Source organism: Amborella trichopoda, chromosome 8 (assembly GCF_054954075.1).
Source record: "Amborella trichopoda isolate Santa Cruz 75 chromosome 8, AtrichopodaSantaCruz75HAP2 v2.0, whole genome shotgun sequence".
In the NCBI taxonomy this organism is placed as follows: domain Eukaryota; kingdom Viridiplantae; phylum Streptophyta; class Magnoliopsida; order Amborellales; family Amborellaceae; genus Amborella; species Amborella trichopoda.
In genome coordinates, this window is record NC_142343.1 from 11,070,890 (window position 1) to 11,091,754 (window position 20,865).

Sequence of the window (20,865 nt, forward strand, 5' to 3'; positions counted from 1 at the left end):
ATAACGTGCTAACATTCAACCGGGTCGTGCCTCCAATACTAATAGCCGAGGTTGAGCAAATGGACATGATTGCAAAAAACACGTAGCAGCCTTTCATTGATTTATCAATTGATATTGCCAACCACGTATGGATAAGGAAAGGGAGAAAAAAAGAAAAAAGAAAAAAGAAGGGAGAACAAAATTGCTGTACCCCATCAGCTCAGAATTTTGGCTTCAACAAAAGACACCATTACTTTCTATCTCACGTGATTTTAAGATGCAGTGTCGACCATTTGCTTCCAGTAATGATAGAAACACCTTTTCGATCAAGGGTGGACAATAAGTTGTATGGTGAAATGTACCACTGAGAAGAAAGTTACCAAAAAAAGAACAAACAAACAAAAAAAAAAAAAGTGATATTGAAATGGTTATGGTCCTCTGCATCAAATGTGCCTTCCATTAAGGTTGACAAGCTCACCAGCCAAATTGCTCTAGGCCAAAAACTTGTACCACGTTGGTGAATATGAATATAAAGGATTACTAAGCTGATGCAAAAAGAGCCCAAGAAATTAAATCCAACATTTCGATCTTAAACAAGCAAAACAACAATGATGGAGAGCAAAAAGTGGCCGTAATTTAAACCATGGGAAGAATACACTCTTTTATTCATTTATAAAAGTCTCAACAAAAATTTCCAAGCCTAAGTCTCTACTGAGTTTTCCTTTTTAATATAAGACAAAAAAAAAACTAAAAAACCCAATTACTCTCTCTCTCTCTTGATATCAGTAACCCATAACTCATAAATCTATCCCAAGAATGCAAAAATCTCTTTCCCCTCACGTTGACCACTTTTCCCACTTTCCGTATCTTCTCTCCCCTAGATCCTCTTTTCAAGAAAATCTCCAACCCTCACGTGATCAAAATCCCCCTACCCATCTCCTCTTTATAACTTAGCTAACATTTGCCATCAAAATAGGACCATGAAATGCTAGAAACTTCCTATGCTAATATTAACTAACTAAAATTCTTTAAATTTGCCCATAACATAAAATAAAAATCTCTTTTTAACCCTTATATGAGTATCCCTCAAAATTGGTCCCAACAATATATATATATATATATATATATATATATATCTCCGATGCGATTTGCATCACAAGCAATACAGATAAATGCATTAAATTAGTATTCAGCTCTGCTTTCCTCTCTTCTTTGATGTTTCTACAGGTACAGCAATATAAGCAACAGCATCTTGGCTCTCCGCTGACTGCTGCTTAGCCAGTGCCTTTGCCTTCTTCTGCAAATTGGACGGAAAGCGTAGAGACATAATTAATAGCATTTGAAGAAAGATCACAATCATCTATAAAACTATAGAGTTTAATAGACATTCATGAACTGGAACACCTCTCTCTCTCTCTCTCTCTCTCTCTCTCTCTCTCTCTCTCTCTCTGTGACACACACACACACAAATGAATGTGTTGTGCGTGTGGCTGAGAAAAAAGCAGGCCGGGAAGAAGCCTCGCCTTCACATAAGTTGATTTTAAGAAATTCTTTAGTAAGCAATCAGGCTTCAAGTTCGGTCCAGACTCTGGCATCACAATCAGGCTTTTTGATTTGGCAGGTTCAGTCCCAATTGAGGCACCTCTCTCTCTCTCTCAAATGCCACATTACTTAGAACGAAGATACGCTTTTATCGGATGTCTCCAAAGAGAAAAATTATGAACAATAACGTTTTTTCTTTATAGTTTAGTGGTAGGGATGGAACTCTTGTGACACCCTGCCGCTCTAACAAACCAGGGCTAGAGGCTATTTCTATTTCCTTTCTTTCTCCCTCCGAAAATACCTTACGACTTGATTTTCAACACCCCAGGCAACCCATGCCTGATATAAGAACTGATTGTTATTATCCAAATGGCCAGTATATGCTCAAACATGCATCACCAGCCACCTCTAAGATGATCAAGTAAACGGAGACAAGCATTCAGAGGTGCTTCCCCCCTGTTGAGTATGTAGCATCACTAGTTTCACCAAGCCAATCAAAGAGCTAAGAAATTCTAGAAGACACAAATTGTAGAAAACTAAGATGCGAAATAGACGAGTTGATCCATGTTAATTAATGCTTCGAGAAATAGACCTCCAGATTCTCTTTCCTCTAACGTATCTAACTGCACCATCCTAAGGGAAGCTCAAACTTCATGACTAATATTTCCATTCTAATGAAAACTTGGAGGGAACCCCTTCCCTGTGATTTAACCAAAAAATAAACAGATAATGCTATTTTGCTCGAGGATGGGGATCGGTTAGCGAAGTTGAATCCAATAATTGAATTGTGATGGGTCACTACTAATTTGTTGAGGCTTGCAGCAGGCATCCCAAATGAGATATATTCAGGTGATTTGCATGTCTCACTGATCATACCCAAATCACCTTGGCAAGGAGTAAATGCCTTCCAAATGAGCCAGTTGTTAGAGAGGACAGTTGGCAGACAAACTAAGCTGTAAGATGCTGAAAACTAACTGTTATGGTTTTGAATATGGATTAAATAACTCATGAGATGTGCTACACATTGGAAGAACAATAGGATGCTACTAAGTAGGCCACAAGGTTGACATCACCCAAATTAACATGACTTCTATAGACTACTCATCCACTTGTATGCTAGCATCCATTCAGTCCTCAGTATCCCAGCAGCTGTTGTTTCTCAATAACACTTGGGATGATAGTTTTCAGGTGTGGATGTGAAGTATATTTAGGAGCCTCACCAGTAGAGTACAGAGAGGCGCCTTTAACATTATTCAAGTTAAGGATGAAGCTTGCCCCTTGCGCAGACAAGAATCATGAGGTGAAAAAGCAGGTTATGAATATATAACCTGAGCATAGAAAACATGTTGGAACAATTCTCTACATGCACAAAATGATAATGTAGCAAAATGGTCAAACACAATAAAAATTGAATGCACCATGAAATTGAGAAGGCAATTATGACTTGTGCCAGTGAAATGAAGAACCCATATGTATCATTTTTCTATAGGGGGAAAAGATCATGAAATTTCGTTGTGCTTTATTACATGACCATTTTGGATAAGTTAGATAAAAGCACAGAAGGAAAGAGCTGAATATGCATGGAAGGAGGTTCTAGAAAAGAGTTCTAGGCAAGTCAAGTTGACACAAGATAAAATTTATAACTTGACGCTTAATCAGGTAGGTTCTCGAAGGCAGATGGATTCAATCCATTTAATGTGTGAATCTGATTTCTCTTCTGTATCCATGTTTCCTTAATTCCTCAATTACAAGATGCAAAGGGAATAAGGCTATTTATGAATTTTGATACAAACACAGAAAAACAAAACCACAACCATGTTCAATACCTTCAAGGACTTTGCCATGGCAGACACGTCATCCATATCTTGTCCAGCGGATTTGGTTTGATCCACAGAGCTTGTTGCGTTAATAAGTTCCTAACAAGACAATGATTCATAGCAGTAAGGCATAGAATCTTGAAAGTCTAAAACAGTGAAATCAATCAAAGCTCAGCAATGTCTGGCAGTTAACTATTGAAAAAAAACACTTTCAAACCTGAGGAGGAACAAACGCAGCCTCTCGTTTTCTCTTGTTTTCTGCTGTTTTCTCTGCTTGCTTCTCCTGCTTCTCTTGCCACTTCTTAGCAAACTTCTTCTTCTCACTCAAGAAATATTCACCACTTTCCAATTGGAGATCCACCTGTATATAGTAGAATAACCCCAAAAAAAAAAAATACTAAAGTCACTTGCGATTATTTTTACTAGTTATAGAAGTGAAATTTGAGGTTGGAAGCAAACTCAAAGAAAAATCAACTATTGAACCTACATGGTACTAAGTTCAACTGTTGATAAATAAAATATGCATCACAATAATGGCATCATTATAACAGAAATGGGACAGGACTCACCAGAATTGAAACCATGGAATTTCCAAGATTAAAGAGATGAGAGGTATCACATTCTGACTCACCTTGCTAGGCTGTTGAGGAGGAGGAAAAGGAGTATATGGTTTCTTCTCTTTAACTTTCACTTTTTTTTGCTTGACATTCTTCCTGAAAATAACAAAAACCATCAGAAACAGAAAGGATCAGCACGCAGAAAACATGAACGCTAGAGGGTAATGAAAAACCAGAAACAAAAAAAGAACTAATCAAACAAGATGGCCAGCTCCATACTTCTTAAACTTGGGGAGGAATCTGTCCCAATTCTCATTTGCAAGCTCAGGGTTTTTTGCAAGTTCTCGTTTAATCATGAGCGTCTGCTTTTTGGGAAAAAGGACAAACAAGGAAAGCACATTAATACTAGGCATTCATTGCTTGTATAAACGGTTTATTAACAAATTCAGCTAAAGTATGTTGCCTATGGAACCTTGATGTGGTATATGGGATGTATATTGTGGATGCAATCCTCCACAATCTTCCGAACTTGCTTAAGACCCTTAAATGAACCCATGGCTGCAACAGTGTTTCCCTAAACAGCAACATAACAGGAGTATATTTTATAACCAGCTTCCTATAGTGGAGCAAGTATCTTAAATTAAGGCATGAATCAAAGAGAAAAAGAAAAAAAACAACCATCATAAACATGTAACCTCAGAGGAGAGGAAGAAGATGCAGTTACTAACCTGAACCAGAACATAACAACCCGTCAAAAGCTCCATAGCCTAAACCCAACAGAGGATTCACAACAAATATCAAAAAAAGATTTCAAAATAACTGAGATCTAATTCTGAATTCTTACAAAATAGCCTACTCGAATCCTCTAAACAAAGACTGAAGGTAGCATCTTATAGAGAATCGATAACCACCATCCTACATGAGCATCGATGCAGATTTTTCTTTAATATAGAAGCATACCTTCAGAGTTGAGTTATTGGGACCTAATAGACGCTGCCTTCGCTTAACAAATCGCTCCTGCAGATAACAACCATGTATTTAGAAAAGAAAGACTGCTATTATACAAAGAAGAGTTACCACCCTCAATGAATTTACCCAACCAACACCTCCGTGTAATTGTTTTGTAGCATTACGCATCACAATGAACCCTATGTAATGCTCTTCTTAAGAACATGATATTGTCTTCGTGCCTTTTTATCAACAATCACATTAAGAAAAGCAATTAGGTCTATTTTTGTAACAATTAAAAAGTATTTGGAGCAATTAAACCATTGCGACTAAGCAGATAACGCGAGTTAAATATAATTGGTAAACATAGTAGCTTTACAGATTAATCGTACCATTGAGTGCTCCTACTGTGACCAGGTCCACCCATATGAGTATCAACTCACCAGGGAAGTGATAGTTCTAGATGTCACAACCCAGCATACAGGTGAGTTTTTCATTGATTTGGGTAGTTCAGTGGTAGAATGAACTTGGGAATAGTGTTGCAATAGTCAATACCTAACCAATCACGCCCAAGCAATCTTGACCAATCAAACACAAGCCCAATTCCTAAAATATAGATAAGCTTGGAATTCACAGGATGTCGTATTTAAATAAATCATATACATGTTCATATATGATTTGCAGCCAAAAGACCCTTCTTTTCCTGATCAAGAAAAATAATAATTCCAACTCCACTGGGGATCAAACCCAAAGAGGAATGTATGATGGGTATCAAATCCAGCTAGTCATCTAAGTAATACCACATCACTTGTAACCTAAGACAGCCATAAGACTAGTACTGCATGCATTTTTACCCGTAACACAGTCTAGGTGAAACCAATAGTTGCAGGTTTTTACACATTAGACGTGACATGTATAATGCCTGTGTTAAAAAACTTGAGATAGGTGGCTGACTTGGTTACGACCAACACTGGATAAACTTGCTGAGTGAAACAATAAACTCAGAAATACACAGTAAGATTATCAAAAATTTGTATGTAATTTAAAATAAAAAAAAAGAAAAAAAAAGAAAAGGAGATTGCGACAAATATGGGAATCAAACCAGCTCATCTAGTAAGCACACACATTACTACCAGCCCAGAAAAGACAATTTGTTAGACAGATCAAAAAGAATTATATAAAAGAAGAAAACTTCAGTATATCCCTACTTTTCATTTGTAAAAACATAGCCAATGTATGAGTCAAGTTGACCTGGCATCTGAAACTCGAACACACGAGCGTAACTTTTTCTTTTGATGAAATTTCACTTAAGTCTTTCATAAAACTTAATATCCCACCTCCAACCCAACTGATGCACAGATGCATTATGTCTGAAATGCCAATTTTAGGATTGGCATTTCTGACACGTATTAATTCTGGAATACTAACACTCGTATTCATGTCCCTGTAACATAGCTAGATACTAACCCCAATTATAAGATACCTAACTGCATGATAACTTCTAACTTGACCTGTCGATCCCAAAAAAAATTCTTTTCATTTCACTAAATTATTGTCAATCATAAATTCAAATTCACCACTGCCCTACCATAATATTAAAACATTACTCTTCATCATTTCTAGTCATCTTGCCATGTAGCAATATCCATACATGTCATATTGACTGGAGTGCACATTGGTTATTTTTTTTAAAGACTTTTAATGTTGACAGAAAGTAAATAACCTTTTTTATTGACTTGGTCATATCTATTGTCATCTAACTTGGATTGTCTCCTAATGTTCAAGCATCAAATCCATATATCTAAACAAACTATCTAGCCCCTCAACAAGCGTTTCGGAATTATGAAAATGCATTTCATCTGCCTAGAACTCTTCAGTAAATCAATGAATTTCAAAATGACAATGCCCTTCGGACAGTAGATAAAAACTTATATCGACTGCATAGCACTCTTTAGTTAATTTTCCACACTCCTATAAATGCATAACTATGAAGAGACAAAACAAAGTCTAAAATTTACAAAATTTATATTACATTGTGAAAAGAACCACCAACAAAAATATACATATCAGAGTTAAAAAATAATTACCACTAGAACTACAAATTGAGGCATACCATTAAAACTACACAGAGGCATACACAAAGTACAGTCTTCTTCGTTTACATCTATCAAATGATACTTCTGCCCACCCCATATAGAAGCTATAGAAATTATCTGTGACTATATGGTTGTTCACTTTCTATATATAATCATAGGTCTCACATTTCATAGACCATGTCAAAATAGGTTGTCCATTTTATGAACAAATCAACTCTTCCTTTCGACATGGTTATGACTGCTGAAAATAAGAATACCAAGTAACATAACAATCAAAAAAGGAATGCCAACTCATATCTGCCCCACGAACCAGCTATTGAGGGTCCCTGGAACTGCACATGTTCATAGCAAGTGTTACAAATGGGTATCAAAATGCATGCTCAACTTCATTTATCCCAACAACCATTTCCATATACATTCCTATTTCGTTTCTTTTAGCTTGGTAGATTCATATATCCACTCGAATAACATAATCTACTTATATTCAGAAAATACAGAGTCGATTCACTTAATGGAAAGTTCAAACCTGAAAATAATATAGGTTCACCAAAATACAGATCACATTACATATTATTTGGATCAAGTCAACAACAAAGAACAGGAAACCAAGGAAACAAAACAAAAGGAATACCTTATTCCTGATGAGGCTACCAATCTTTATGATGTCACACTGCATCTCATCATCCAGTATCTTAATTGCCTGTAACATCAAAGCATGGAAGCAGTCAAAAATCATAACTAATTCTGCAATGTTTAAAAATATGCCCACCCCTAGACGGTGCCTTGAGGAGCCTCACCTAGTGCTAGGCAGGCACCTAAGCGGTGGTCCTCTAGGCACCCAGCTAGGTGGCCAAGGCACCGTCTAGGAGGCCGCCTAGGGTATTGGCCAAGGCTGGCAGCTTTGGCCCGTCTTGGCCTCAACAACATTATAATGCTGTTGTTGCTGCTGCTGCTGTAACTGTTGTTGTTGTCCATTTGGAATCCCTATCCAAGACATTACATCAAACTACTTAAATGGTATCTCCCATTGAACACCAGGAGGGCATCTTTCTTTCGCATACATGCATTTTTCTCTGTAAGAAACAGTTGGAGTCTCTCTCTCCTCTCTCTCTCTCTCTCTCTCTCTCTCTCTCTCTCAACACGCACCGTACATTGAGCATTAAATGTAAAACACAAAATCAATTGAAAATCCAAAAAACAAAATCAGTAACCAAAATTAGATAGAGCACGATGATTAATGGAGCTCATGATATCTCAAATTAATACTTCAAAGAAACTGGGTGCATATTGGCTTAGTATTAGTATTAATATTAATATTAATATTAATAAAAATGATATTATTATTATCATCATATCATATTATATTATATTATTAAGAGACAATAATTATCACATGATATAAGTAATGTACGCGTGCTAAAGAGCATTAAACATCAACTATACAGAATGAAATTTTCCTTAAAAACATAAAAATTAATATATAACTATAGATAGTACGTGAAACACCAAAATTTGGTATTTTAAATTTTTCAAAGGAAATGTCTATTATGCACCCACGAACGCATGAGTTCACCCAGATTTTTCATGGATTTACTATCTGAAAGCAATCTTAATCCACTAAAATGCAGTTACGTATTTATCCGGGAATTTGCAGTCCAAAATAGTGCAATTCTGATGATTTGTAAAGACAAAAAAAGTAAATTTGGAAAGAAAAAATTAAAATACACTATCAGTATGGTTCATTTCTCGCTCTTTTTCTTTTTAGCATACTCATGATTGTGTCAGTCGAGATTATCAACCCGTAAAATTTTGGATCTTTTGAAAGGTAAGACACATTTGAATAGGTGTACTGGCTGACGACCAAAACCTCACCTTCCTTTTAAAATGGGAAATATGTTATAGTCCGCTAAAGTATGGAAAACACAGGTATAAGGATCATCAGTATTCAATCAATAGGTTGACGGTGGTATAAAGAGATTCTCTCCATCACAGTATGACCATTGATGAAACTTTTTTCTGGCTAGAGAGCAATCACCATTTCCATTCGATCTCTCTCTAGAGGTAGTTAAATTTCGCTCTCAGCCTCTCATAATAAGTAACCCCTCTCCCTTGCTTTCTTGATGGGTTTCCATCTGCTCTCACTCTCGTTATTTTCTTTTGATTCAATCCATGACTACTCTCTTTAGTCCCTAATTAGAGGGAATCACAATTGTCGAAGCATCATGCAAGGAGACTCTCTCTCTCTCTCTCTCTCTCTCTCTCTCTCTCTCTACACACACACACATTTTTGGGACTTTGGGCCCTATCAATGGCACACCTACAGATGCCCAATTTTGCGTCCAACAGCTAAGGGTGATTTGCCAAGATGTCCAGGGTGTTGCCTTGGTTGGCAAGGCAACACCTAGACGGCCGCATCTGCATTTACATCATAGCCATTGTAAGCCCTACCCCAAATAAATTTCCCCTTGATCAAAGTGGTTCATTATATACAGGAAGAAAATTAGATAAAAAACGAAATGAAAAAGACATTTTCTTATAATTACCCCTTAAAGATGCCCAGCAAAATGTAATGTATAACCAATAAGAATTTAAGAATTTATCATGTTTTTCATCATGACATGGTCAAACAAACAAGTTTCATCCACAAGATGGGATATCGAAGAGCAAGAAATCATTAATCATCCATTCAAGAATTAATTGCTGAAAGAGGTAACAAACTTAATTAGGCATACCTGAGGCGCAGGGACACTTCTAGATAGAAGCTTTATCAAATCCCGAGCTTTCACAACAACGTAAGGATCCCTAGTCTTAAGAGTTGTGGAAACGGTCATGGACCCCTCAACCTACATGATAAATACGTTATCATGACAAGCCACAAAAACTAGTCCAAAATGGCAATAAACAAAAGTAAAACATGGAAACCCAACCACACACAAGATATCAAGCTACAGTAAGCAGCAGAAAATTACATCCAGGAAGAATCAGGCTTTAAAACCCCAAAAACAGCCAATATGTTGTGCTGCGCTGAAATTCTAAAGTCCAAGCAAGAAAATGCCATAAGATACAGGTCATCACGGATTGAATATGTTGGTCAGTACCAAAAAGGGATACTGAACCCCAAGAAAGTGAGCAAGAAAAAAATCTAGGGTTTGGGAGACATGGAGAAAAAGCTCCATCACTCTTTATCAAAAAGCTTTGACCCTAATATCCTATCCCTTACCAAAACACAAAAGGACACACTAGTCTTGCTAGAGGGTCACTTTCTTTGGTGAAGAAGACGTGTTGTGGGCCGCTCTTCCGGTCCAAGGCGCTTCTAGAGGTATTTGGGTCCCTTCGAGATCCTACATCTTAACCCAACTCTCAACCAACCTGGGATCCCACTCAGTGTTCATTAATATTTCCAGCTCGCCTTAAGGACTCCAATGGATTTTGGCTAGAACTTGACTAAATCCAATACTCCTCTCATGCCCATGATTTCTAGGTGGCCACTTCGACATCACCAGATGATCCTCCGGGAAAAAGAGGGGGCTGAATCACAGCTAGAATGGAGTGCTTATCCTTATTTGTGAATATGCACAACCTTATAGACATGCCCCTCAATGTTGTCTCATTTAGCTGGTCCAATAATAGAGATAGCCCCATTCTAACAAAATTGGAGAGATTCTTGGTGAACTTGTACTGGGCAGCAGCACACCAGGGGTTTCACTCATAAAATCTACCTCAGCCTGTGTTTGGACCTCATCCCTATCCTGCTAGATACACATCTTGTGTTAACTGGTCTCCATCCCTTCAATGAGTGTGCTAGTTTTCACCTATATGAGGAGCTTCAACTTCTCAAAGAGAAGTTAAAATATGGAACCTAAACCATTTCGGGAAACCATACAACAGAAAAGAATCCATTCTGGTAGAATTAGCTGACCTTGACCTTGTGGATTCCAGACACCTAAATCTTTTAGGGAGAAGCAAAAGAATTGAGATTGAGGCAAAATCCCAAGAAGTTTTGAAGCAAGAGCCAATTTTCTAGCTTCAAAGATCTGAGGTAAAATGGATGACAAAGGGAGAGATGACTCTTTCTTCCATAGAACAGCTAGTTGTAGGACAAGAAGCAATGCTATCCTACACATTAAACATGGGGGAAAGGTATACAAAGACCAAGCTGGCATGTCCTGAGTCATCATTGCCTTCTTGCAAAAGCAATTCTTTGTAGATAGTTCCCGGATACGACACATCTCAAACATTTCCAAAGGATTTTTGAAGAGAGTGCAGCCTGGTTAGAGCAACCTTTTTCCAAAGAAGAAGTTGTCAAGGCCATAACTACTCATGACCGATAGAGCCCTAGGGCGTGATGGGCTTGTTGTAGCTATCTTTCATCAATTCTTGGAATCCATTGGGCCTAACACCATTGTCATGTTCAACAAATTTCATAACAGAGGAGTCATCCAAAAGGAAAAAAATCTACATTAATTGCATTGATCACAACTTGAAGGTGCGGGAGAGATCAAGGTCATGTCGAAGACTAGTCTTCAAGCAGCTCATCTCGAGGACCCAAGCTGCACTTTGCAAGGCCATCAAATCTTGGACAGGGCCCTTATTGCCCATGAAGCATCCACAAAAGATACCATCCAATGTCCAAGGCCCAACACGCAAATTGGACCTCAAGAAACATCATGACCATGTAGATTGCATCATCGACAAGGTGGTGTCTATGAAAGGTTTCGGCAAGGAATGGCGTGAATCAATCAACAGTTGTATCTTTACCACCCTCTTCTCCATCATCATAAATGGATGTCCACAAGATTTCTTCCCAGCCTCCCGAGATGGGTATCAAGGACACTCTCTTTCCCATTTCCCTTTCGTCACTATAAGTCGATGTCTTCATTCAAAATTTCTATGCCAATAGCCTGCTAAAGGGAGTGTCCAATAGCCTAGTATCTTCGTCACCCACTCAACCTCATAAATTACACCAACGATGGAGCAACTCATAGTTACCCAAATCTCTCACTGAAGGTCGTGATTCCGATTCAGAACCCCGCTTCAGCAATTCCGACTAGGAATCTTGACGAAACCTATTTTTGTGAAGTCTGGAATCTCGATTCGTTATTCTAAGAATCTTGATTCCAATACTTATAGAATCTCATTTCCAATATTTACTGATGCCTGACTCCTCAATTTGGTGAATCTCGATTCTACACTTGTTGCAACTGGTTTCCATGACCATGTAGATTCCGTCATTGACAAGGTGGCATCTATGATACGTTTCAGCAAGGAATGGCACGAATCAATTAACAGCCGCATTTTTACCACCCTCTTCTCCATTATCATCAATGGATGTCCACAAGATTTCTTCCTAGCCTCCCGAGATGGGCATCAAGAACACTCTCTTTCCCATTTCCCTTTCGTCACTATAAGTCGATGTCTTCATTCAAATCTCTATGCCAATAGCCAGCTAAAGGGAGTGTCCAATAACCTAGTATCTTCGCCACCCACTCAACCTCATAAATTACACCAACGATGGGGCAACTCATAGTAACCCGAATCTCTCACTGAAGGTCGTGATTCCGATTCGGAACCCCGATTCAGCAATTCCGAGTAGGAATCTTCACGGAACCTATTTCCGTGAAGTCTAGAATCTTGATTCCTTATTTTAAGAATATTGATTCCAACACTTATAGAATCTCATTTCCAGTATTTACTGATTCCCGACTCCTCAATTGGTGAATCTTGATTCTACACTTGTTGCAACAGGTTTCCACATTTACAAGAATTCTACCACTTCCCTTCCCCCAACCCCCCGCCCTCTTCCCTTGTTTTTTTTTCCGAGCAGTGATGCTTAGATCATCTTTTTTAGCATGAAATGACCAACAGAAACCAAAGTAGTGGTCCACGTTCTCTACTTAATTATTTAAATATGCATTGTATTAATCCAATGGAGAAATTGTTATTCCAAGAGGTTAGAAATAATGTAAACATGCATGTATGGAATGTCGGTCAATGAAATGCCATTGAAACATGCATGGTTTCCCTCTCAGTTCCCTCTCGATTCCAAAGATGTCGGAATCTCAATTCCATAAATGAAGGGACCTCGATCCCATATTGGTCAATTCCAACTAGGTCGGAAACTCAATTCCAATGCGCTAGGAGTTTCGATTCCATCTATATAGGGATCTCAATTCCTAAAAATAGGAATCTCATTCCCCACAATTCCTCTTGTACAGACATCAATTCCATAAACAAGAATCGTCCAGCCGGCGGCGATTCTGCCCTTCTGATTCCTAAATTGATTTGGTTTTTGAATGCCTTCCGGTAACTATGGGGCAACTTCCCATCACCAAGTTTTTGCATAACTCACAAAACATTTTTTGTTTTCAATAGTGTTCCTAAGGTGTTCACGAGTCCATCTACAGTTGTACAAATTTTGTTTACATTAAAACCAATAGTTTATAATAAAAAACAATAAAAGGGGCAAGAAAAGAACTTTACAAATCCAAAACATTTTAGTTTGTAGCAGCATTGAGAAAATCTTAAACAAATAAAAGTTGAATCCTCAAGCATACACATCAATAGAGCTCTTGTACTTATAAAGTAGATATTGATTGAGAGGGAAGACAGAAACATCAGCTTAAATTTCAAGGACTTGAATGGTCCATTTATTTAAAACATCCAGTCTACTTGATATGCCATTTGAGGCATGCACTTGTAATGGTGATAAAATAGTAGCACCACATTGAAGCATCTACGCATTTAACATATATACCTAAGGTTATAAGGTACCAAAAAATTTGAATTTATTCAAGAGCATAGGAAAGTATATGTATTTAAAAACAGCTTCTAGAAATCAACACACAACAATACAAAACAATGATTATGAGATGCTACATGTTATCTGAAACGTATAAAAGCTCATTCAAAAACTTACTAGATTAAGCTCACATGCAACACCAGACTCTTTCAATGCACGTTTCACAATGGGCCAAGTCTCTTGTAGGTACTTCTCTGGAAACAGAAAGATAAAAGCAACATGAGGCACCATAAAGTTGTAGCATATTTGGAAGACATCATTTTTTTCTACTCTAGATGATTTGTAGTTTAGATTACGTTATCAAAGGGCAATCCCAAAGAAAGATGACTGAATCTAACAAGTCAAACAATTTGCCAGAGATGAGAGCACATCCAACAAATATTGACATTGACACACTAATAAACCCACCAACCAACCACATTGGAAGTCAGCTGAAAATCGAAAAATATTGAATATTCATCGTCAAGCAGCCTATGAAGATCATAAGAGATATAGAAAAGGGCAAACTTAAACAGAAATCGGCCCTATTAACAATCATCAAGCAATGCTAATATTTACTAATAAGTAAAGGAAGATACATAAATAAGAAAAAAGAAAATAAAAACTTAAAATGTAATTTACTTCAACAGAAAATAAAATATATCAAAATGTAAAATTGCCTAGATAAATTTCAATAGAAGTCAAAGGAAATTCTGAGACATCGAGTGTCAAACAGAGTTACATGCATCAACAGAAATAAAAATATATCAAAATGTAAAATTGCTTATATAAATTTGAATTGAAGTCAAAGGAAATGCTGAGATATCAAGTGTCAAACACCAACTTGAGAGAAGCTTAAAACTTGACTAATATCCTATAAATACTGGGTTTCAACAGTTTTTTTAACATATTTTAATCAAAATCTCGGAAATGTTTCAGCTCTTATTTGAAACTTATTTATTAAAATTTTATTTTCCTGTAGTGAGCTCTTTGCAACCTCCCAAATATTTTAACATTTCTTAAGTTCTCTTATCATCATTTCTCATGGTTTGTCCAAGACTTCAAATCACAAAAATTTCAAAATTTTCAATGTCCTGATTAAATTCCAATAAATGGTAAGCGACTACCATTCAAGTCCATTGCAACCCGTTCAAGAAAATTTCTCAGCAATAAGCACGTTTCCATGTACAACCATGAACACTCGATCAAAACAATAGCATGCTTAAAATATATCATGAACAAAAATATTAATAAATCTTCCATCCATTCTAAAACTTCTAAAAGCACAAGAACAAAATCTAACTCCCAATTCTTAATAATCAATAGAAAAGAACCAAATAATCCAATGCCCTAAAACACATTGAAGGCATGGAAAAACCAGCACAGAAAAACCATATCAACATTGGAAGTTCCCTAAAGTACAATAAGTAAATAAAAACAGAAAAAAAACAAAAAACAACAAAAACAAAAACAAAAAACAAAAAACAAAAAACAAAAAAAAAAAAAACGTAAATCACGGTTTCTAGCTGCAGCAAAGATCAGAATCCAAGAAAATACAGGAGCAACAGAACACAGAGCAATAGAAAAAACCAGAGCACCTCTATATTGAGGGAACAAGGTGGAGAAGGAGCTAACTTCAAGCATTCCTCCCCCGTTCCATGAAGGATCAAACTTGTCGATTTTCCAGTGATCAATGCTTGGATCATCCCATGGTTTTGGTTTATCGTGTTTCCCCTTGTGCTTCTTCTTCTTCTCCCCAACTAACGTCGCGTCTTCCCCTCCTCCATTGACCTCTGCAGACTCCATGCCTTTGTTATCAGCTTCAAAAATGGCTCTGCAACTTCTCTCACTCTCACTCTCTCCTTATTATCATCAGTTTCAGAAATAAATGGCTTGCAACACCCTCCCTCTCTCGCTCTCGAACTAGTTTAGGGAGGGAGCAGAGGTTCGATGGGCTTTCTAAGACCTAATACGAAAACTAGGTTTGCGAGTTTTCCCATTGGAAAATTGTTTCATGCGGGGCTGGACCGCATTTCTACATTATGCGGTCCAGAGGTATAATAGGTGGTCCAATTAAAAACTAACGGTAACCAACCGTTCAAATGTTTTTTTAATATAATTATTATTTTTAGCTTTCAGAAAAAACTCATGTACATGAAATGCATGTTAAGATTATATATTCGATCAAATTACATTTAAAAAATATATTTATTGCCAAGCGTGCATTTCTGCAATATGCGGCTGGCCCCCATGGAAACCATAATAGAAACCATATCCTTCTTTGTTTCTCATTTGGTTTATGGCTTGTTTCGATGCCGTTAATGTTATCAATTGTTTTATCAGATACTGATATATCTAAGCAGTATGGTTTCTCCTCATTTTTTGAACCAGAGTCGGACAAAGATACCAAAACACTTAGGAAACCTTAACCCCGGATTCATGGCCATGTGGCTTATTCTATCAATTGTTCTTGCCTTATCTTTCTTTCCCCTAGCTATTGAGTTTCTATTCTAAATGTTGCCCATTCTTTTACCTTGTCTTCGCATTTGATCCAGTAGTTCTTAAAGGAAACTTGGGCTTTCATGGTTTTTAAATATGGAAGGGTTCCTGGTTCGCCATGGCCAAGCTCGATAAGCAGGGGGGTACTAAAAACTTTGGGCAAGGAATAATTTTCAGAGGCAAAGGATGAAGCTTTACTCAGAGGGTAGTGAGATCTAGGCTTTTTCTGAAATGAAAATTTTGTTGTTTTTTTTTTTTTCACACATTTTATAGCGCATTTTCTCTATCTTTCAAATTCTCTTGCTATGAAAACTGTGTGAGGATTTATCGCTGTTGAGGAAGTTGTGAGTTCTTTCTCGTAATCTTGTTTCCTAATTAGGATTTTTACTTTATTTTTCTCTCTAGTTCCCGACATTTTGAGGTGACGGCTGCCTGAAGTAAGGGGCTCAAAAATGCCATATTGTTTTACTCTTTGTTGGCTTTGAAGGTCCTCTTTGTATTATTTTCCGTTCCTTCTCTCTGTATATTGATCTTGTGCACTTGGGATTGGGTTTGAAGGATTTGGTAACGTGAAAATTTTAGTATGTTGAATTGGAATTCCATTTTCTTCTCTCGCCCCCTCTCTTGATCTTGATGCATGGGCACTTTCAAATAGATGGGTTAGAATAACACAGAAGACAATGAGGTCTATCCGGTAATCTATCATGCTTTCGACTTTGCAACCCCATGGTATTTACATTTATCTTCAGCGGTTCGGGGTTGTGGAACTATTGTTTTATGTAATCACTCAACATTAATGCATTGAAATTAAGAGATACATCGGATTTGCCAATGAATTTTCAGCTGACTGAAATGATAATAAAGCTATATGATCTAATATATGTGTAAAATAATGATAAACCTCATGGTGCCAAATCAAACAATATTTGAAAGAAAACCCTTAGGTCTTTAAATTCGGTTTAGACGCTCTAGTACGAACCAGAAAGTTGCCTTTCACTAATAGAAATTTTGATGAGGATGCTACTAATAATTAGATGATTTTATTGCCAAAATGCTCCTGAAAAGATTTATATGCAGTAAGCTCGGAGATGTTATTGTTATATTTTGGCTTTTTGTTATATCATCATAGAACATGATGCCCCCTATGTCTATTGCTCAATTTAATGGTTTTCTCTTGTGCCTTTTGTTTGATATTTACTATATAGATGTGGTTATGGGTTCCTTGTTGAAGTAATTTTTCTCTCTAAAGAAGAAACTTTGTCTCTATCACCGACAATATTATTGGTATGATAAAGTATAGGCAATAAACAGTACATCCCAATGTTTTTTATTTTCCTCTATTTTTGGTGAGTGATGAGATTCCTTTTATCGTTAGAGGTTGCACAATAACCAGATTACCATTAATCGGTTTGCAGATTATAGAGACTGAAAATGAAACCAAAGTTGATAACAATGGTGAACTTATAACGACACTGAGTAGTAGAAATGCCCATGATAGCATGGAGATTCAATTGGGGAAGGGAAGAGAAAGCAATGTTGGTTTATAGGCTGATTGCATGGCGAGTGAAAAAGAACCAAGAAGCAACTGAGGATGGTTTTTGTGTTGGATTTGATTAAGCTGCAAGCCAAGCAGGCTTCTATACTGCCTTAGTTTGATGTAATTTATTGGAACTGAGTGTAGAAATAACAACTTTCAATCCATGCCATCTCTAAAGTGCCAGAATTGTTTGTTTTTGTTGTAATTTTGGTATGACAATGTATGTCTAAGAACTGATAATTTCATGTAAGAAAATTTATGGGGAAGGAATAGGTAACTCCATCGATAACGTATTGTTCGACTTGATGCAACCTAAAAAGTAATCCTTTATTGCCAGAGTGGTTATGATAATGATGAGTACAACTCTACGGCGGTTTGGGTATGGGAAAATCTATTATATGACAATCGATGAGAAGTAAATATGACATTTTCAGGATACAATTTATAGTAAGTAAGAGATTACCGATTTCCTCAAAAATCATAAAATATATTACATGCGGTGAAAGGTAAAAAATCTATTATGCGTTTAACGGGTAATATTTAGAAATCTCTCACGTGCATGTCTCTGTACTATCCCAACTTAATAAAATGCCAACCCGCCTACTCAATTTTTTAATAGGTGCTCCCTCCCTCACGCACTAACGCAACTTAATAAAATGCCAACCCGTCTACTCGGTTTGGATAGGTGCTCCCTCACTCTCTAATCCCAGTTTAATAAAATGGTAACATAGGTGCTCACTCCCTCTCTAATCCCAACTTAATAAAATGCTAATGCTAAGCCGCCTACACGGTTTGAATAAGTGCTCCCTCTTTTTCTAAGCTTCGTCCCCTTTTTCTTGAACCTTAATAACTGGTTTGCATCCTCTCTTTTTAAGCTCCTTTTTCTTAAAAATTTCACCCAACATAATAAATTACACAACATAATTATAATAAAAAATTTCACTCAACATAATTCTCATAAGAGATTAGTAAAAATTCAACTGAAATAAGGGACATCTTTAGTTTCCTCCAATACTTCAAATTTTTTACTGCAATTACCAAACTTCCTAGTTTACTAATAAAATAACTTCCCATTTTTTTAATAAGATTTTTAATTTAGTATCATAAATGTATTACTTATTTGAAATTATATAAATAGACATTTGAAAGACTTTTATAATAAATAAATAAAAATAAAGCTTATCACAATAAAAACATATTATTCCAATAACTTATGTTGAAACCAAAGTCTAATCATGCTAGAAGACAAGTGATTCGATGCAAGTGCCAAAGGCATGCAAAATAAATAAGAAATTGTGTGATGATGACTTTAGAATGGTACAAGTTACTATTAGAAAATCTTTTTAGAATGGTGATGATGTTATTATTAGAAATTCTTTTTGGAATGATGTGATGATGACTTTAATTCTGCATTTCAGTGGAATTTTGTGATACAAAAAAAAAAGAAATGATAGTTTATAAGTAAGTGCTGGTAAAATGTTGATAATGCATTTCCCATGTTTCTTCAAGACAGCCAAAACAATAGCCATTTATTTTCCAGGTTTCATCTAAATACTACAGTAACAATCCATTTGTAGGTAATGCATTATGCAGTAATGTATTATATCAATAATATATTTCACAGACAATATATTTCCAGGTATCCAAACGGTCCTTTAGTGTACTTTAAACTACCTCTTCATTCTTTAAGAATACAATGAGCTCTATATTGAACAAGTTCCACTAAAGCCAAACTGAAACTGAAAGTAACTAAAGTAAGTATTTGCATTGGGAAAGCTAATTTGCTTCCGTCCGCGCACTCTCCGATAAAAGAGAATCAAGTCCAGATTTGACTGCTCTCAAATTTTTTGCCCATCTTATTGAGACAAAAAGCTAACACCAAAAAAATCTTACATGCATTAAATTAGCAACCAAAAATCTGTTTACAAAGAAGCTATACAATTTTTTTTCCTTTTTTTCTTGAAATTGTTGAGAAGGAATACTCTAAGTTCAAAAGATTAGGCATCCCACATACTGGATGCTCTATACAAAAAAACTCATAAAGCCAACAAAAGGTGGGTAGCTCAAAAAATGCTATACAGCATATTATGAACATAGATATTATGAAAAGAGATACAGATACAACAAAAGTAAATAATAGGGACCAAGGGTCGAAAAGTTGCGAAAAGGTTCCCAGCATCGCATCCCATGTGATATTAAAAAAATGCGATGGCATGAAAAATGGAGCCAATCATTGATGATCCTCAATCACATTTCCTAACACATGTTACTTATGCTCTCTCAAGTGTTGCTTGTGCTCTCCATATCGACACACCTCTGTTGCCCTTCAGCCACTTCACCTTGGGTGTTCGTCATGCACTAATGGGGGTCACTTGTACACTGCACAAAAATATTAAAAAATAGGGAAACATTTTTATACTTCTTCTATAGCATAGAAGTTATATACTTCGCCCCTCACAAGCCGTCCAATTAGTGAGCCACATACTGTTTGATCTAGATCTACCGCGTCATAGTATTTTATTTATAGTTTTTTTTAAAAAAAAATTTATATGAATATAAAATTTTAGTAGGTGACATCTTTTCAGTGGAGTGCACTTAGAAAAAATATTAAAAAGAACTTTAATAAAATGTAATGACCAAACTACCCCTTGAAACTTTTGAGGGTATTTTGGTTATTTTATTTTATTGAGAATATTGTTTTATACTATTTACAAATAATTTTGGACACTTCTATACCCAGAAACCTTTTTACAAGTGCTCACACACACTATGGATTACTTTATTATTGAACAAATTTTAGACATTTATATACCCTTGTTTTATACATAGAGCAATGGCCAAAAATACACTTATTAAAAAAAGTTCTCTATATACAAAACAAGGGTAAATAAGTGTCCAAATTTTGTTGAGTATAATGATAATTACTGCATGGTGTGAGTACCTTAACATAACCATAATACCCTCCTAATGACCAAAAAATAGGCTTATTAAAAAAATTCTCCATGTACAAAACAAGGGTATAAAAGTCCAAAATTGTTGAGTACAATGATAAATTACTCAATAATGTAAGCACCCTAACATAACTATATATATATATATATATATATATATA

At 36.2% G+C, this 20,865-nt stretch overlaps 1 protein-coding gene across 3 annotated transcripts; it reads right to left on the reverse strand.

The window, feature by feature from the left end:
- Window positions 1–614: 614 nt before the first annotated feature.
- On the reverse strand, window positions 615–15,621 carry LOC18436027 (RNA-binding KH domain-containing protein). Of its 3 annotated transcripts, none has more exons than XM_088873517.1 (12): window positions 15,316–15,621; window positions 13,856–13,932; window positions 9,672–9,782; window positions 7,571–7,639; window positions 4,856–4,912; window positions 4,624–4,662; window positions 4,368–4,469; window positions 4,175–4,257; window positions 3,970–4,051; window positions 3,556–3,699; window positions 3,348–3,437; window positions 615–1,276 (listed from the first exon to the last, which is right to left on the reverse strand). In XM_088873517.1, the coding sequence occupies exons 1-12, from the start codon at window positions 15,521–15,523 to the stop codon at window positions 1,169–1,171; spliced, it is 1,170 nt and encodes a 389-aa protein (XP_088729643.1). In that variant the 5' UTR covers window positions 15,524–15,621; the 3' UTR covers window positions 615–1,168. The 3 variants fall into 3 exon arrangements, with proteins under 3 accessions (XP_088729643.1, XP_088729646.1, XP_088729645.1); XM_088873519.1 differs by having other exon boundaries at window positions 1,026–1,276; window positions 3,348–3,439; window positions 3,561–3,699; XM_088873520.1 differs by lacking the exon at window positions 4,624–4,662.
- Window positions 15,622–20,865: the final 5,244 nt, after the last annotated feature.